Source organism: Arachis duranensis, chromosome 6, assembly GCF_000817695.3.
Source record: "Arachis duranensis cultivar V14167 chromosome 6, aradu.V14167.gnm2.J7QH, whole genome shotgun sequence".
NCBI classification, from domain to species: domain Eukaryota; kingdom Viridiplantae; phylum Streptophyta; class Magnoliopsida; order Fabales; family Fabaceae; genus Arachis; species Arachis duranensis.
This window is the reverse complement of record NC_029777.3, coordinates 97,765,823-97,782,764: the sequence shown is the minus strand read 5'-3', so window position 1 is coordinate 97,782,764 and position 16,942 is coordinate 97,765,823. Positions and strand designations below refer to the sequence as shown.

The 16,942-nt window shown below is 34.8% G+C and overlaps 4 protein-coding genes across 4 annotated transcripts in view; 2 read left to right on the top strand and 2 right to left on the bottom strand.

The window, feature by feature from the left end:
• Positions 1–200: 200 nt before the first annotated feature.
• LOC107494877 (uncharacterized membrane protein At3g27390) lies at positions 201–7,054 on the top strand. Its single transcript, XM_016115915.3, has 10 exons — positions 201–770; positions 1,350–1,458; positions 1,558–1,753; positions 1,844–1,980; positions 4,444–4,732; positions 5,254–5,360; positions 5,453–5,594; positions 5,690–5,885; positions 5,966–6,206; positions 6,306–7,054. The coding sequence occupies exons 1-10, from the start codon at positions 677–679 to the stop codon at positions 6,538–6,540; spliced, it is 1,746 nt and encodes a 581-aa protein (XP_015971401.1). The 5' UTR covers positions 201–676; the 3' UTR covers positions 6,541–7,054.
• A 1,592-nt stretch (positions 7,055–8,646) lies between these two features.
• On the top strand, positions 8,647–9,653 carry LOC107494878 (ubiquitin-like protein 5). The gene is made up of 3 exons (XM_016115917.3): positions 8,647–8,813; positions 8,895–9,214; positions 9,456–9,653. The coding sequence occupies exon 2, from the start codon at positions 8,978–8,980 to the stop codon at positions 9,197–9,199; it is 222 nt and encodes a 73-aa protein (XP_015971403.1). The 5' UTR covers positions 8,647–8,813; positions 8,895–8,977; the 3' UTR covers positions 9,200–9,214; positions 9,456–9,653.
• A 3,354-nt stretch (positions 9,654–13,007) lies between these two features.
• Positions 13,008–15,771, bottom strand: LOC107494882 (protein LOW PHOTOSYNTHETIC EFFICIENCY 1, chloroplastic). The gene has a single exon (XM_016115921.3). It carries the CDS (start codon positions 15,563–15,565, stop codon positions 13,238–13,240), a length of 2,328 nt encoding a protein of 775 aa, XP_015971407.1. The 5' UTR covers positions 15,566–15,771; the 3' UTR covers positions 13,008–13,237.
• An 839-nt stretch (positions 15,772–16,610) lies between these two features.
• LOC107494876 (NAD kinase 2, chloroplastic) overlaps positions 16,611–16,942 on the bottom strand; it is a gene marked incomplete in the record, with an annotated part of 6,592 nt that continues 6,260 nt past the window's right edge. Inside the window, 1 exon segment of the mRNA XM_016115914.3 lies at positions 16,611–16,942. Coding sequence (XP_015971400.1) covers positions 16,917–16,942 — 26 coding nt within the window.

Sequence of the window (16,942 nt, the reverse complement as noted above, 5' to 3'; positions counted from 1 at the left end):
TTGTGGATGTAATTTTACTATTTTGCTAGCCATCTTTATAATTATAAATTGATTATACTTGATCAAACAATTTGACCAATAATCTGACAGTTGAACCTCTAATCTAAATATATAATAAATTTAACTTTTAAAATTTTAACAAATGGCTCACACGTGACTGGAAATTCCGGACAGCGCAACTCCCTTCTTTTTCTTCAACTCTTATTTGCTTTCGCTCTAAGCACAAAAAGAATAATAATTATGGTTTTTTTTACCTTTTATTAAGTCCCTGAAGCAATGGCTAGGAGTTCGTTATGAGGATTAGGCTAAGCATATTATGAGATACTGATTCCTACAATAAGTTTTCTCTTCATATTCCTCTTGTACTTTTCAGGTCCAAACCGCTATTTCCACAGTACCAGAATAACTACAATAATAGTATAATAATACAACTCCTTTGTGCACCCTTCAAGTTATAATAAAGATTGCAGATTCAACTACACGCCTGTTGTTCTATCTTTACTGCAAAAGAGTGGTTTCTTGATTCTCAGTTTTCAGTTTTCAACTTCTTTTACTGCCACTGAAGGGAAATAGTTTGGAGTTTTGGATTTCCTTTTAGCAGAGTTGAATAACAAATTAGCAAGATGAGGGCCAGTTTGTGAGTGTTCTGGTTGTTTCTTTTCGAGATCTGGGTTAAATGGAACCTCCTACGGGATTCTGTGCTACTTTGTGGAGCTTCATTCGGTTTCTTCCTTTCTTCATTGGGCTTTTGCTTCTTGGCACCATCAAAGGTGAATCAGTCTTATCACACTTGTTCTTGTCTTCTTACTTTTCTATTTTTAATAGGTTATGTTTGTTCCCTTAATCCCTTTTGTCTTTTTGTTTTATGACAAATTGTTATTAAATTAATGGGAATCAAGCATAATACTGTGAATGAGCACAAGAGATAATTGAATAGAAACACATTGTTTTACTAGAAGAATAATTTCGTCATAGTAGAAGTGAAATTAGGGGTTCAAATCTTAATCTTAGTAAAAGACTAAGAATAATGATTGACAAACATGTATCTAATGTTTCTGGATCAAATTATTTAATATTTCGGGTTAGTTTTTACATTCTCTGTTGAGCAAAGCTAAGGAATCTTAATCGAGTTTAATTTCTATGTAGTGTTACATTGACGTCCTGTTAAGTGCTGCCATGAATGCAAAAGTAGTTTTGTTTTTATATCTTAACATCTTGTTTGCTTGATTCATTCCACAAGTAACTGAATGTGCAAAAAGCTACTTCCATGATGTATTAGGAAAGAATCGAGTGAAGAATATGATTGTAAGTTGTAAGCCTTACTTACCAATGCTTGAACTGAACTTCAGGAATCCTTCTCTGCCCATTGATATGTCTACTAATGACAGTTGGGAACTCTGCTATCATTCTTGGACTCTGGCCAGCACATCTTGTTTGGACATATTACTGTGTTGTGAGGTGCTTTTCTTGGTTGCCACTTTTTCAAACTCTTTCCATTGATATACCTATTATATGTAATTTTAATAATTTTCTGATACTGATTCCCCTGATGGACAGTGCTAAACAATTAGGGGCTGTTCTGAAGCTTGTTATTTGTATATCTGTGCTACCGGTGCTGCTTATTTCATGGCCAATTGTTGGAATTGTTGGAAGTTTTGTAGCTGGAACAGCCTATGGATTTCTTTCGCCAATATTCGCTACCTTTGAAGCTGTAGATGAAGGAAAAGAGGACAAACTTTTCCATTGTTTTGTTGTATGTTTTGTCCTTTCCCTGTAAAAGCTGTTTTGTTGTGAAGACTGTGATCTTGTTATCAATTATGAATACTTCATGCTACGTTCCCAGGATGGCACGTGGAGCACTATTACAAGAAGTTGCATGGTTGTCAAGGATGTAAAAGATGTTTGTTTCCATTCTTATTTCTCGGTTATGGACGACCTACAACAAAAGGGACCACCAGATGTAAAATACTATGAGATCAGGTTTGGTCATTGTATCCACTCTATCTGTTTACATTTTTGTTATTATGATCAGATTTTTTCTGAATCATTGTACTTCTACACACATCTGAGTCCTGCTCTTGGCTGCATGATGAATGTAAGACATCTTGATATAGATCTGTTTTTAGTTTATAGAGAAATCTTTTGCATTTAACTAGTTTATTTAATGTTATTACTACCAGTATTCGGTATTTAGCTTAATCTAGCCTAGAGGTAGCCCTTTCCATGGCACCAACAACCAGGCTCTTATACCATTGTTAAGTATTAAAGGAAAGTGGGAAACCACACCTTAAAAGCTAGCTGTTAAGGAGGAAGAAGAAGTGAAGAACCACTCTCTTTAAATACAACATCAAGCATCCCGTACCACCCGATGTGGTACTTTGCACACCCCATAATACCCAAATCCCTAACACGCTTGAAGGGAGATTTTGCTTGCAGGCCGCTCCTAAAACTTCCCAGTATCTTATATTTTCAAATTTAGTATTATTTGGGACTTGGTATTATGGGGTGCCCAAAGACCCACATCAAGTACTATGGGATGCTTAATGTTGTATTTAAGAGTGGTCTGTCCCCTTTAAAGGCTAGTTTTTAAGGTGTGGTCCCCACTTTTCTTAGATTCTCCTAAATAATGAATATTGATAACCAATAGGTGATTGGATATCTCCAGGTCGAATTTGGATCCTCTAAATTTTGGATTTCACTTGAGAGAGTGAAGATTTCACTTGAGAGAGTAAAGTGTGATCTCCGTCCCACCTATGGTGATCACTCTCTCAAGTGAAATCCAAAATTTTGGATTTCACTTGAGAGAGTAAAGTGTGATCTCCGTTCCACCTATGGTGATCACTCTCTCAAGTGAAATCCAAAATTTAGAGGATCCAACTCCCTCTAGGCCAATGTCGATAGAATGAAGCCACCATGGACGTCGGCTCTCTGGGGCCAGTGTCTTCTTAGGGACTTGTGGTATTAAGGGACGCCCAAAATCCTATGCTTGATATTGAATTTAGGAAGAGTGGTTCTTCCTCCTTAATAGCTAGCTTTTGAGGTGTAATTCCCACTTTTCTTACGTACTTAAAGATGAAAATAGAGTGGGACCAGCTGATGTAACAAATAGGACAGCTGGAAAAGTTAGCGGGAACAGCCTGAGTGAGAGATGAATTCTCTTATAAGAGAGAGGATTGTAAATGTATATTCTCCAATGCTACCTTGTTCTCTACCTCAGTATTTGGTCCTTAAATTAATTCATCAAAGACTTGGAAGAGTATCACCCTAATATCTTCGAGCTCCTCTGTTTCTCATCCACTCTCTCTTCTATAATTCTTCTTAAATTTCCTATTCTTACTCTTTTGTTACTGCCTAGTCTTACATGTAGATATAAGCAACTGGTGTCCAATAGGTATAAGAATATGTGTAAAATCGATGTAGGATTAGAAAGAATGCCAATGTAGTGCTTTTCCTCTTGCTGTATGTGTATTTCTGCATAAACTGTTTGAAAAATGAAAGAATAACACTTTGAATATTTGAGGTACCCACAACCCTCTCCTAATTTGGTTCTATTCCAACTCCCTGAGATGTTCCTCTCACTATCTGTTCCAGTACCCTTTATAATTCCCAGCTCCTCTGGTCACAGAATTCTCTCTCACTTGCCAGCTGGATAGGCTAGTTACAGAACCCATCCTAGCCTATGATTCATTCAGCTACAATTAAGTCCCCTTGTTATTATAGTTGAATAAGTTCCTAACAGCACACAAGTTGATTTTGAGTTAAAAAGGCTGTAAATTAAATTTAAAACCAACTAAAATTGCTTTCACTCGATCCTCGAAAGGAACAACTACCTTATCCACTATCTTGTTCTTGAAATATACGTTATCCCTTATCCACTATCTACCTTGAAAAGACACAGTAGTTTGCCCTTAGTTTAGCTGCACTGGTGTGGTGATATTTTAATATGGATCATTTGCATGCCAAAATTATAACAAAGCTGCAGCAGATTTTCAAAGAAGATACCCATATAGGACATGGTTCGCAAATGGCAGATTTTGGGTGTAGGATACCTTCTGTTTCAGTTGAAGTTCCAATAAGCAAGAAAAAACCAAAGTATTGAAACTTTTACAGCCAAAATTATTCTTTCAATTAATTATTACCATTTTTACTCAACATGGCAAACCAGTGAGACTTCATTCTCCACTATTCTTTGCATTTTGTGTGTTAGTCATATCTTTAGTATATGATATATTTTACATGAGGTTATTTGACGATACCAGATTTAACATGAGCTTTTTGACCATCCCTCTTCAAAAGCAAATAAGTTATCTGTATTGGTGGATTCTAGGCACTTATTAAAGCATAACAAACTTGTGAATTATATTGAAAACAGGTAGAACGAATCTAGTATTGTTCCACACAGACTAGTATGTCTTCTTTATTTTGAAATTTCATGTTGTGCAGGCTGCTTTATCTTCCTGGTGCTGCAGTAGCTGCAGCTATTGGAATCATAGTTGATGTGCCAGTTATATCATTTGTTGCTCTATGCAAAGGCCCTTTCATGCTTGTTAAGGGTTGGCACCGATTGTTTCATGACCTCGTTGGCCGTGAAGGTCCTTTTTTGGAGACAATATGTGTACCTTTTGCTGGCCTTGCTATCCTTCTATGGCCATTGGCAGTTGCTGGGGCAGTTCTGGCATCCATGATGGCAAGTTTCTTTCTTGGTGCATATGCAGGTGTTATTGCATATCAGGTGAATGTTCATATCCACTTCCTGTGTACTATAGGCATAAACAATTATGTTATACTTGAGTCAAAATTACAACTTTGTAGCAATTTAGTGGTAACCTTATTTAGTTGGTTCTGGACTGATAAGCTAGTGTTGTGATTGTACGGTAAAAACTAAATTGTGGAAGCAAAAATTGTGGATTGGAAGGCATAGCATTTGTTGTTTTATACATCACAGCGTCTAATTTTGAGACTGTGTTGTTCCCCTTCCCTTATATAGTACATGATAAAAATAACTTGCAAACCCAAGATGCTTAAATATGTTAGCTATGGCGGGTTGTCTTTTGTACCATCACATGATAAAAACAAAACTAACATAGCAATATTTTAAACCTTGGTGCAATGAAGCTTTACAAATTCCTTCCAAAATTGTATCTTTAAGATGATAATGCCTAGTGATGAAGTTTCATTTATGTTGAGATGTTGTATCATAAAGTTTCATTTATGTTGAGATGAAGTACATTCATTTGTTCTTTGACAAAACAGGAGTCTTCTTTCGTGTTGGGCCTTCAATTCATCATTGCAGCTATGGCCCTTTATGATGAATACAGCAATGATATTCTTGACATGCCAGAAGGATCCTGCTTTCCTAGGTTTTATTCCACTCCCCTTCTATTTGTCAATGTGACTAGCTTGCTAAAGCTCTTGTCTTGAGTTTTTCCACAAGTGATACTTGATTTGATAGGCCTCAATATCGGAAAATGGTTGACTCATCAAAGAGAACTGCACATTCAAATTCATTCTCAAGACACAGTGGCTCCTTACGAAGGGCGCCTTCTCGTTCATCATCAATAAAAAATAATATTGTTGAGTTGAAATCACTTGAGGTACGCTTTGTATTATTTCGTATCCTTTCCAACGATGCACAAATTAAGTATTCGCCTGTTTGAGGGTCTCTACTAATGAATCGTCATGTGTGTAGCTGTTGGATGGCTTATTTAAGGAATGTCGCCATGTTGGAGAAAAATTGGTTTCCGAAGGTCTAATAACACCTAAAGACATTGAAGAAGCTAAGACTAGTAAAGGGAGTCGAGTTATAAGTATCGGTTTACCTGCATATTGCCTTCTCCAGGGGCTGTTGCGCTCTGCAAAAGCTAATGCCACGGGTATATTGATAAGTAAGTGGAAATCTGAACTCATGTGAAGATTATTTTGTTATAACCAAATTGAAGAAATTTTGTTTGCTTCCTCATTGTAGATGATAGTACCGAACTGACTACCACAAACAGACCAAGGGAGAAATTTTTTGAATGGTTTCTTAATCCTCTTTTGATAATTAAAGAACAAATCAGAGCAGAACAACTTTCTCCCCCAGAAGAGGATTACCTATGCAAACTAGTACTTCTGAGTGGGGATTCAGAGAGGTTGAAAAATTCCAGTACTGCTCCAGCCCCTGAATCTGAGGTCAAACGTGCTGAGCTTGATGCATTGGCTAGAAGGTACTTATCACGCAAAAGATCAGTTACTTTTATTTTTCCTGATGATCCATTAAACAAGGCTTTGTTTATTTGTTTCTTTTTCTTTTTTCACATATTTAGACTTCAAGGGATCACCAAATCTATGACAAGGTTTCCAACCTACAAGCGCCGCTTCGATGATCTTGTAAAACAATTGTCGGATGATTTTGCTGAGAAGCATGGAGTGAAAACAATGTCCAGATCAAAGAGCGCATTTGCTCAGATGGTTAGCTTCAAATCCTTAAAGGGACCAAGAAATAATGGTTCCAATCAAGGTTCGGAAGATGTAAAAGATGTAGAAATAGAAGGCCCTTGATTGAGAATTTCATGCTATTATCATTAACCCAAAGAAACAAATTAGGTTATTGCTCACTTTAGTCCCTGTAGGTACATGATTGTATTATTTTGGTTCCTGTAGGATTTAACGAGTCAAGATAGTTCTGTTAGATAGCAAACATGAGTGAAGTTAGTGTCATTAAAGGACTAATTTAAATCATGTTTGTTCCACAATTACTATTTTGATTCATTAAAATCTATAGAAACCAAATGAGTCACACGTGTATTTGTAGAGACCAAAGTGAACACAAACTCAGAAACAAAATATCATGCCGCAGGTGTACAGTAGTCTTCAACTCCATTTTGGATAGAAGACTGAAGTGTAATTGATACACTTGTTCATGTTACTGAAACGTATTTCAGCATGAGTGATGATGCTTTCATATTGAAAAAATGAAAAGTATAGGAATGTACCAATTGATTGATAATGTATTCATGTTTTTTTAGACCATATGGCTGTGATCCAAAAGTCAATGTATAACAGTTTTGTAGCATATGTTGTCGCTAGTAGGATAATGCAAACTGAATCACACGAGTCCCTTTAGCAGCGTAATCATTTTTCATTATGTCTGCCCATGAACTGCTTGCGGTGAAAGCTAAGGGAGCGTTCTATAATAGTTTTTTCCTTTTCTTTCTTCTCCTTTATTTATTTATTTTTTGTGGACTGGTATGTTCCAGTTGTGTTACATTGTTTCTAGCTCATGCTTGGAAATTTTTTATTTTTTTCATAAGTAGATGCAGCCATTCTTCAATGTGTATGTTGTGTATGTTTATAGGGTTTTGATTTCCAAGTAAATAATAATAATAATAATAATAATAATAATAATAATAATAATAATAATAATGATTTTTGAATTAATTTTACAGGGGGAAAAAAGAAAACTACCATCACATCATACATGGTCTTTAAATATATAGTTCACTGATAAATTCACAACATTAATTTTAGAATATTTGGTTTCTATTCCTTACCATATCTTCATTTTCTTTCTTAAGTGATGGGAGAATAAGATTCTTAGGCACAGTGAGATCTTTGAAGATATCAAGGTTATTCTTTGATATTTTAATCATGACAAGTGTACTACTCAAGGATAACGAGTTTTGGCAGCATATTTAAACAATCATTTTTATAATTTGATTATAATGGCAACTAAAAGAAACACTAGGACAGAAACAAAAATATCTCTGAAGGAATGCACTTATCTTGCAACTAAATATTTGATTATGATTTGAGCCATAATTTCAGAGAATGTGCTGCCTCTGGATTTTGCTCACATATGGGGAAGAAATATTACAACAATTCTTTCACTTATACCGTCTGAGAATAGAAAAAGCTCAAGCAACAACAATGCTGAATATAAATCAAGAAATTCTAAACAGAATTAAAAACAATGAAATCTTGTCCCGATATCTTTTTACTTATAAAATGGAGTACATGGTATTTAAACCTAAAATTACAGTATTAAAAAGATTAATTTTTTTCATAACCAATACACTCATAAAAATTTAAAAATTTTTATTATTATATTTTTAAATGTATTCTTAATCTTGACTAAATTTTAAAATGGGTCTGTGAAATCTAAATAATGTATTGACTTGATCTTTAAAATTTTAATTACATTATTATGATTTTTTAGATTGATCTTCAGTCTTGCAATATTTTTTTAGCTATTACAACATGTTGGATAAATAACACTAAAAAAATATTGTCTTTACTAATTAAAGACAACACTTAATATTTGTTATATAGAGACAAGGCTGTTATAATTTTTTTAATAACACACTATAAATGTTTTCTTTGATCAATTAAAGTACATATAAAAAACGTTACTTTTGTAAATTAAACAAGCAACATTTGTGATGTTTATATATTGTTCTTAAATTTTTAATAAATTTTTTATTATAAATATTATCAAAAATAAATTAAAATCTTTTTTCTAAAATTTTGACGTTCCCTCCAAATACTTTAACAAAAAATACTTTTTCATTCTTTTAAGTTAGCACAAAATACATCTTTATAGTTTATATATAATTTACTGATTCAAATCTTTATTGAGTTCAAAACAAAATTTCAAACCTTATTTTCAATTAGAAACCCTAATAGTCACCCAAAAAAAATTAGAAACCCTAATTTCAACCATTTCGAAATTTTATTGATGCGCGATTTATCCTTGTTTGTTCGATTTTCTCATCGTTGCTTGTGAAGTTGTGTTCCTCTCTGCTCGCGTCGCCGTCGTGCTCGTCTCTTCCAGAGTAAGAAGTTTAAAAATTTTATCTTTTAAAATAACTTTTCAATCAAAGCTATAATCAACCCTTCTTTCTCCCTACTCGCAGACTCAAACACATAGGCGTGGAAGAAGGCATTGGGGATTAGGGTTTCTTCCGAGTTCCTGGGAACGATTAACCAAGAGAAGAAGATGATCGAGGTGGTTCTGAACGATCGATTGGGGAAGAAGGTCCGCGTGAAATGCAACGACGACGACACCATCGGAGACCTGAAGAAGCTGGTTGCAGCTCAGACAGGAACGAGGGCCGACAAGATTCGCATCCAGAAATGGTACACCATCTACAAGGATCACATCACCCTCAAAGATTACGAGATCCACGACGGCATGGGCCTCGAGCTCTACTACAACTAAAATCCCTCTTCAAAGGTCTCTTCTTTCTTCCCTGCTATTGTTTATTTTAGGTTCCCCATGATTTTGCGTTTATTTAACAATTGGCTTGTTAGAATTTACCTTTGTTGAACATTGTGGATTCATAATTTTGTTCATCACTAGTAAAGGCTATTTCTTTGAGGAATTGCCCAATTTATGTGCTCATGTTATTGTTTCTGTGCATGCTGCTTCCTTGAACGGTATAATAGTACTGATCTTTTGCTGTTGTTTGTTTCAGGTGCTATTAATGGCGTAATATATAGTATGTGCTGGGAACTGGATAAATGTGTCAAATGTAATTTTTGACTTGCAAAAGACCCCTTTGATTGGAATAATGTACATACCCCAATGATATTGGATTTAATTTGCTGTTGGAACAATCTGTTACTTTGTTATATAATATATATTTGACGTGTTCTTGTTTGATTCGTATTAATTGAAACCTCCCCTTTTTGTCTTCCCTGCATAGTGTGCCTAATTACAATTTGTTTGTTTGAGATACTGTTCTTCTAACATTTATCTAGAACAAGAACATACTTAATAACTAAGAAAGAAATGATGGTTCTGTGGCCTGTAAATAATCCGTAGTTTCTTATTCAATGGTTGCTTCCCGATATATGGTTCTGTTGTGCATGCTTTAAATTGTTATGTTGTAAGGTTTTCTGTTGATGCTGCTGTGGGGTTCGTTGCTGAGCATGTATGTCTGAGATTTTGTTGGCCTTGCTATCCTTCTATGGCCATTGGTAGTTGCTGTGGCAGTTCTGGCATCCATGATGGCAAGTTACTTTCTTGGTGCATATGTAGGTGTTATTGCTTATCAGGTGAATGTTCATATCCACTTCCTGTGTACTATAGGCATAAACAATTATGTTATACTTGAGTCAAAATTACAACTTTGTAGCAATTTAGTGGTACACTTAATTTAGTTGGTTCCGGACTGATAAACTAGTGTTGTGATTTTATGGTAAAACTAAACTGTGGAAGCAAAAATTGTGAATAGGAAGGCATAGCATTTGTTGTTTTGTACATCACATTGTCCAATTTTGAGACTCTGTTGTTCCCCTTCCCTTTTATAGCACATGATAAAAATAACTTGCAGACCCAAAATGCTTAAATATGTTAGCTATGGCGGGTTGTCTTTTGTACCCATCACATGATAAAAACAAAACTAATATAGCAATATTTTAAACCTTGGTGCAATGAACCTTTACAAATTCCTTCCAAAATTGTACCTTTATGGTGATAATGCCAAGTGAAACATCCTCAAGGCATACATAAAAATCATCATAAAGTTTCATTTATGTTGAGATGTACATTCATTTGTTCTTTGGAAAAACAGGAGTCTTCTTTCGTGTTGGGCCTTCGATTCATCATTGCAGCTTTGGCCCTCTGATGATGAATACAGCAATGATATTCTTGACATGCCAGAAGGATCCTGCTTTCCTAGCTTTTATTCTACTCCCCTTCTATTTGTCAATGTGACTAGCTTGCTAAAGCTTGTCTTGAGTTTTTCCACAAGTGATACTTGATTTGATAGGCCTCAATATTGGAAAATGGTAGACTCATCAAAGAAAACTCCACATTCAAATTCCTTCTCAAGACACAGTGGTTCCTTACGAAGGGTGCCTTCTCGTTCATCATCAATAAAAAATAATATTGTTGAGTTGAAATCACTTGAGGTAAGCTTTGTATTATTTCGTATCCTTTCCAACGATGCACAAATTAAATATTCCCCTGTTTGAGGATCTCTACTAATGAATCGTCATGTGTGTAGCTGTTGGATGGCTTATTTAGGGAATGTCGCCATGTTGGAGAAAAAATGTTTTCCAAAGGTCTAATAACACCTAAAGACATTAAAGAAGCTAAGTCTAGTAAAGGGAGTCGAGTTATAAGTATCAGTTTACCTGCATGCATATTGCCTTCTCCAGGGGTTGTTGCGCCCTGCAAAAGCTAATGCCACGCGTATATTGATAAGTAAGTGGAAATCTGAACTCTTGGTTGCCTTTGGTTTTCTCTTCTCTCTCTTCCAACCTTTGTTTTAACTCATGTGAAGATTATTTTGCTATAACCAAGTTGAAGAAATTTTGTTTGCTTCGTCATTGTAGATGATAATACCGAACTGACTACCTCAAACAGACCAAGGAGAAATTTTTTGAATGGATTCTTAATCCTCTTTTGATAATTAAAGAACAAATCAGAGCGGAACAACTTTCTCCCCCAAAAGAGGATTACCTATGCAAACTAGTACTTCTGAGTAGGGATTCAGAGAGGTTGAAAAATTCCAGTACTGCGCCAGCCCCTGTATCTGAGGTCAAACGTGCCGAGCTGGATGCATTGGCTAGAAGTTACTTATCACGCAAAAGATAGTTACTTATTTTCCTGATGATCCATTAAACAAGGCTTTGTTTATTTGTTTCTTTTTCTTTTTTCACATATTTAAACTTCAAGGGATCACCAAATCTATGACAAGGTTTCCAACCTACAAGCTTCAATGATCTTGTAAAATAATTGTCGGATGACTTTGCTGAGAAGCATGGAGTGAAAACAATGACCAGATCAAAGAGCGCATTTGCTCTAATGGTTAACTTCAAATCCTTAAAGGAACCAAGAAATAATGGTTCCAATCAAGGTTCGGAAGATGTAAAAGATGTAGAAATAGAAGGCCCTTGATTGAGAATTCCATGTTATTATCAGTAACCCAAAGAAACAAATTAGGTTATTGCTCACTTTAGTCCCTGTAGGTACATGATTGTATTATTTTGGTTCCTGTAGGATTTAACGAGTCAATATAGTTCTTTTAGATAGCAAACATGAGTGAAGTTAGTTCCATTAAAGGACTAATTGAAGTCATGTTTGTTCCACAATTACTCTTTTGATTCATTAAAATCTATAGAAATCACAACAATTCACACGTGTATTTGTAGAGACCCAAGTGAACACAAACTCAGAAACCAAATATCACGCTGCAGGTGTACGGTAGTCTTCAACTCCATTTTGGATAGAAGACTGAAGTGTAATTGATACACTTGTTCATGTTACTGAAACGTATTTCAGCGTGAGGGATGATGCTTGGAATGTACCAATTGATTTATCATGTATTCATGTGTTTTTAGACCATATGGTTGTGATCCAAAAGTCAATATATAGCAGTTTTGTAGCATATATTGTCGCTAGTAGGATAGCAAACTGATTCACACGAGTCTCTTTAGCAGCTTAATCGTTTTTCATTATGTCTGCCTATGAACTGTGCGGTGAAAGCAAAGGGAGCGTTCTATAATAGCTTTTTTCTTTTCTTTCTTCTGTATTTGTTTATTTTTTTGTGATTGGTATGTTCCAATTGTGTTCCATTGTTTTTAACTCATGCTAGGAAATTTTTATTTTATTCGTAAGTAGATGCATCCATTCTTCAATGTGTATGTTGTGTATGTTTGTNAATAATAATAATAATAATAATAATAATAATAATAATAATAATAATAATATCTGAATTAAATTTTGGGGGGAAAAAAGAAAACGACCATCACATCATACATGGTCTTTAAATATATAGTTAACTGATAAATTCACAACATTAGTTTTAGAATATTTGGTTTCTATTCCTTACCATATCTTAAATTTTCTTAAGTGAGGGAGAATAAGATTCTTAGTCACAGTGAGATCAGTGAAGATATCAATGTTATTCTTTTATATTTTAATCATGACAAGTGTACTACTCAAGGATAACGAGTTTTGGCAGCATATTTAAATAATCATTTTGATTATAATGCCAACTAAAAGAAACACTAGGACAGAAACAAAAATTTCCCTAAGGAATGTACTTATCTTGCAACTAAACATTTGATTATGTTTTGAGCCATAATTTCAGAGAATGCGCTGACCTCTGGATTTTGCTCACATATGGAGAAGAAATATTACAACAATTCTTTCACTTTTACCGTCTGAGAATAGAAAAAGCTCAAACAACAACAAAGCCGAATATACAAAGGTAGTAAAATATCTGATTATCCTATTCTGTACTAACTAATTCAATTCTTGTGACTGTGTGTAACAAATTTCACTTTTATCAAATGGTTTACTTCTCCCGGAAACATCAGCCAAGTTGTAGAATTCTTTCATTGCTTTTCTAATTTGAACCTTCCTTTTTTTATTGAGCGGACGTGGTCCTAAAGAACTTAGATTGATGGTAGCACCATAAGCCTCAGAGGATTGCACAACCAAGTCATAAGCTTTTGAAGAAAGGATAAGGCCTTCACTTTGAGCTCTCATATACAACTCATATGCCAGCCTAGGCTTTCCATCATTCGAAAGTGCCTCAATCAACATTTCATAAGTGATCTCATTGGGAGAGATGTTTTGAACTTTCATCCGGTGAAACCATTCATATGCTGCACTACTCATACCATTTCGTGCGCAACCACTAATAATTGCATTATATGTAACTACTGTTATCTCAATTCCCAATGTTACCATTTCTCGGATGATTGCATCTACTCTACTAAAATTTCCTTGTGCAGTATAAATTGATGCCATGATTGTGTAGGCATATGCATTTGGTTCAACCCTAACTTTGATCATATGGTCCCACACACGGAGGGCCTCGTCGTAGAGTTTTCCTTTCTCAAGAGCACTCAACAAAGCCCCGTATGAAATCACAGTTGGTTTTTCACCATTTTCCACCATCCTCTTAAATATTTGCACAGCAGCAGTAGTTTCTGCAGCCTTCGAACAGGCCATAAGAACTGAATTCCATTCCCTACTTCCCGGTTTTAGGCCTTTATCTTCCATCTTGTTAATCAGCCTCACACCCCATCTCCAAATTCCTTTTTTCTTGGCTGCACTGAGAAGGACATTAAAGTGAGAGGTTATCAGTTCATATGACAAGTTATTTGGCTTTGGCCCTTTGTCCAATAAGTCTTCATATATCTCCAAAGCAGCCCACCACTTTTTTGCCTTCCCCATCAACCAAATTACATGATTGCAGACAGACAAGCTGATCTTATCATACCTTTCCCTTATCCTTGTGTATACCTCTCTGATAACAATATAGTGGTCTTCACGAGTACAAGCCCATGCAAGTCGCTCAAGGTCAGCACGCCCCAGTGGAATTCCAGCATTGTCCATATCAATAAGAAGCTTCAATACATTGTTGCTCGAATTATCATGACTGACAAGCCAACGACGCATTACTTGATAGCAAACACGGATTGTAAACTTCTCAAGCTTTATTAACTCACTCTCCCAATCTTCACCATCGTCATCTCTCCCTATTCCACCTTGTCGATACTTTTCTCTGAAGTCAACAAAAAAGTTTAGAGCTCCATTCCCATCTTCCATTCTTCGATATGCCAGCAAAGCTTGAGAATAGGATACTGGAGACGGGATAAGGCCATTTCTATGAATTTCCTCAAGCATATCGAGCGCTTTGCCAGCTTCCCCTTTCTCAATGTAAATAGCCATCAAGGTATTATATGTCACAACATTATAGGCGATTCCATCTCGTGCCATTTCATTTAAAATGGTCTCCATTTCATCAAATTGTTCAGACTGTTTAACAACACCTAACACGGCATTATATATGTAAAGATTGGGGCCAAAAGAACCATTAGTTTCTATCTTCCTCCTCTTCATCCAATAAAAAAGAATCAACGCAGAATTCATTTTCTTGTCTTGACCAAATCCCTTTATTATGGTTGAATACACCTGAAGGGGCAACTCCCCCTTGTCCTTAAGAATATCTTCCACGTCCTCAACCGTCTTAGCGGACTGCAAGGTTGTTGCAAGTGCTCTCACATCAACCTTAACATCACTCTCTTCTCTTCCATCCTCCCCAGCATTGTTATCACTCTGAATCTCTTGTTCATAGTTGATACCTTCGGTTTGATCCGAATTCGAAGAGTACACACCCTCTGACTCACTGCTAACTGAGGAACCATCAGCAGAAACTGCCTCCTCCTCAAACAACTCAGTCCCACTGCATTCACCACCATGCATCTCTTGCTGACAGTTAATACCTTCACTTTGATCCTCCACCAATTCATTACCAATAATACCCTGATCCTCCAGCGTCCGCGCCATAGGTGTAACAAAATTCACTTTAGAGTATCCAAACAAAAACCCTAATCTAAAATCAAAATTTGGGTTCCCAACACATGATACAATACTGTAACCACTTGAAAAGCTTCTTGAGCATCGAATATCACCAATACATGTTCTACGAGACAGAGAAAACACAAAACCAAGCTTCACCTTTCTTCTCCTATTGGGAGAAGGACTAGATTCAAATCCCGCAAAAGGAGAAGGAACCAACGAGTGGTTACCCTTAGAAGGAAAAGGGCTTAAAGCGTGCATATTCTAGGTGAAATTTAGAGGTTGAAACAAAGGATTATGAAATGAAATTGATTGAGGAAGCAGCATTAGATGATGGTTTCGTAGTCGTACCTTCAAATGAGGCTGGTCCGAATCAAAGGAAGAATTGCAGTGTTTCCAGCAATGCTGGCTTCTTCTTAGCCATTTGTTTCAAAGGGATAAATTCGAATAGAGAAAGCCCCAGCAAATGGAATTTAAGCAGGTATGGACTATTTTCTAGGTTCTTGTAAATTGTAAATAGAACCAAATTCCATCCGTCAAATTTATGAAAAAGAAATTACCATCCTTAATGTTGTATAAATAATATTTTTAATAAAAAACATATTTATATTTTATTTTAAGTTTTAATAATTAATAAAAAATATAATTTAAAAATTCTATTAATTTATTTTAATAATGTTCTAAAATTTTAAAGCATTAGAAAATGTTTTTCTAAATCATTTATTATAAACTTCAATTATTAAGACTTGAGAACATTGTATTTATTATGGAAGCATTTAAAATAAAATTTTAAATTGAAAAAGTATGGAGAGTCAATAAATTTAGTATATAATGTATACAATAGTTTTGAAAAGAAAAGTATTTTAAAAATTAAAAATCAAATTCTTAATTAATTATTTAATAATTATTTGAATTCAGATTTTAAAATTTAAAAAATTAGGATTAATAGTTAAATTCATTCACACTGTGTATAATAACTCTAACAAATATAAAAATTATGGTACAATATTATTATGCAAATAATAATAATAATAATAATAATAATAATAAATTATTATTATAATTTTATTTTACTTTTTTTTTTATGAAAAATTGTTATATTTGTTGGAATAAAATCTTTTTTTTTTATGAAAAATTGTTATGTTTGTTGGAATAAAATCTTGAGAGATGTTTTTGTATATTAATTTTTTTTGGATTAAAATATTCACTTCTAAAAATTTTTAAGATCGATTTGGATAATTATTCTTTAAAATATGTACAAAAGGACAAATGTAACATTTTAAACCAATAATCGACACAGAACCAAAACATGACATCTCCTTCCACTTACACAGATGAAGTATAGCAAAAGTTATAAACATTCAGATGGATTAAAGAGCCCCTTATAAGATTAGCAATTTAATGTACCGCATTTCTCTAAAGTGTATGTATACACCAGTATCTAGCAATTATCACATGTGAAAATCATTGGCTAAACCCTACCTTAACAATGAATGCCAATGGAAGCAAGTGGACGTATATGCTATATTTATTTTCTATAATCTAAATGTACAATCTGTACAGTAATTACACAACCCTGTCAGTGCATGACTGCTCGTGACTTTCACACGCATCATAGGGCCTTCTGATCGAGCCTTT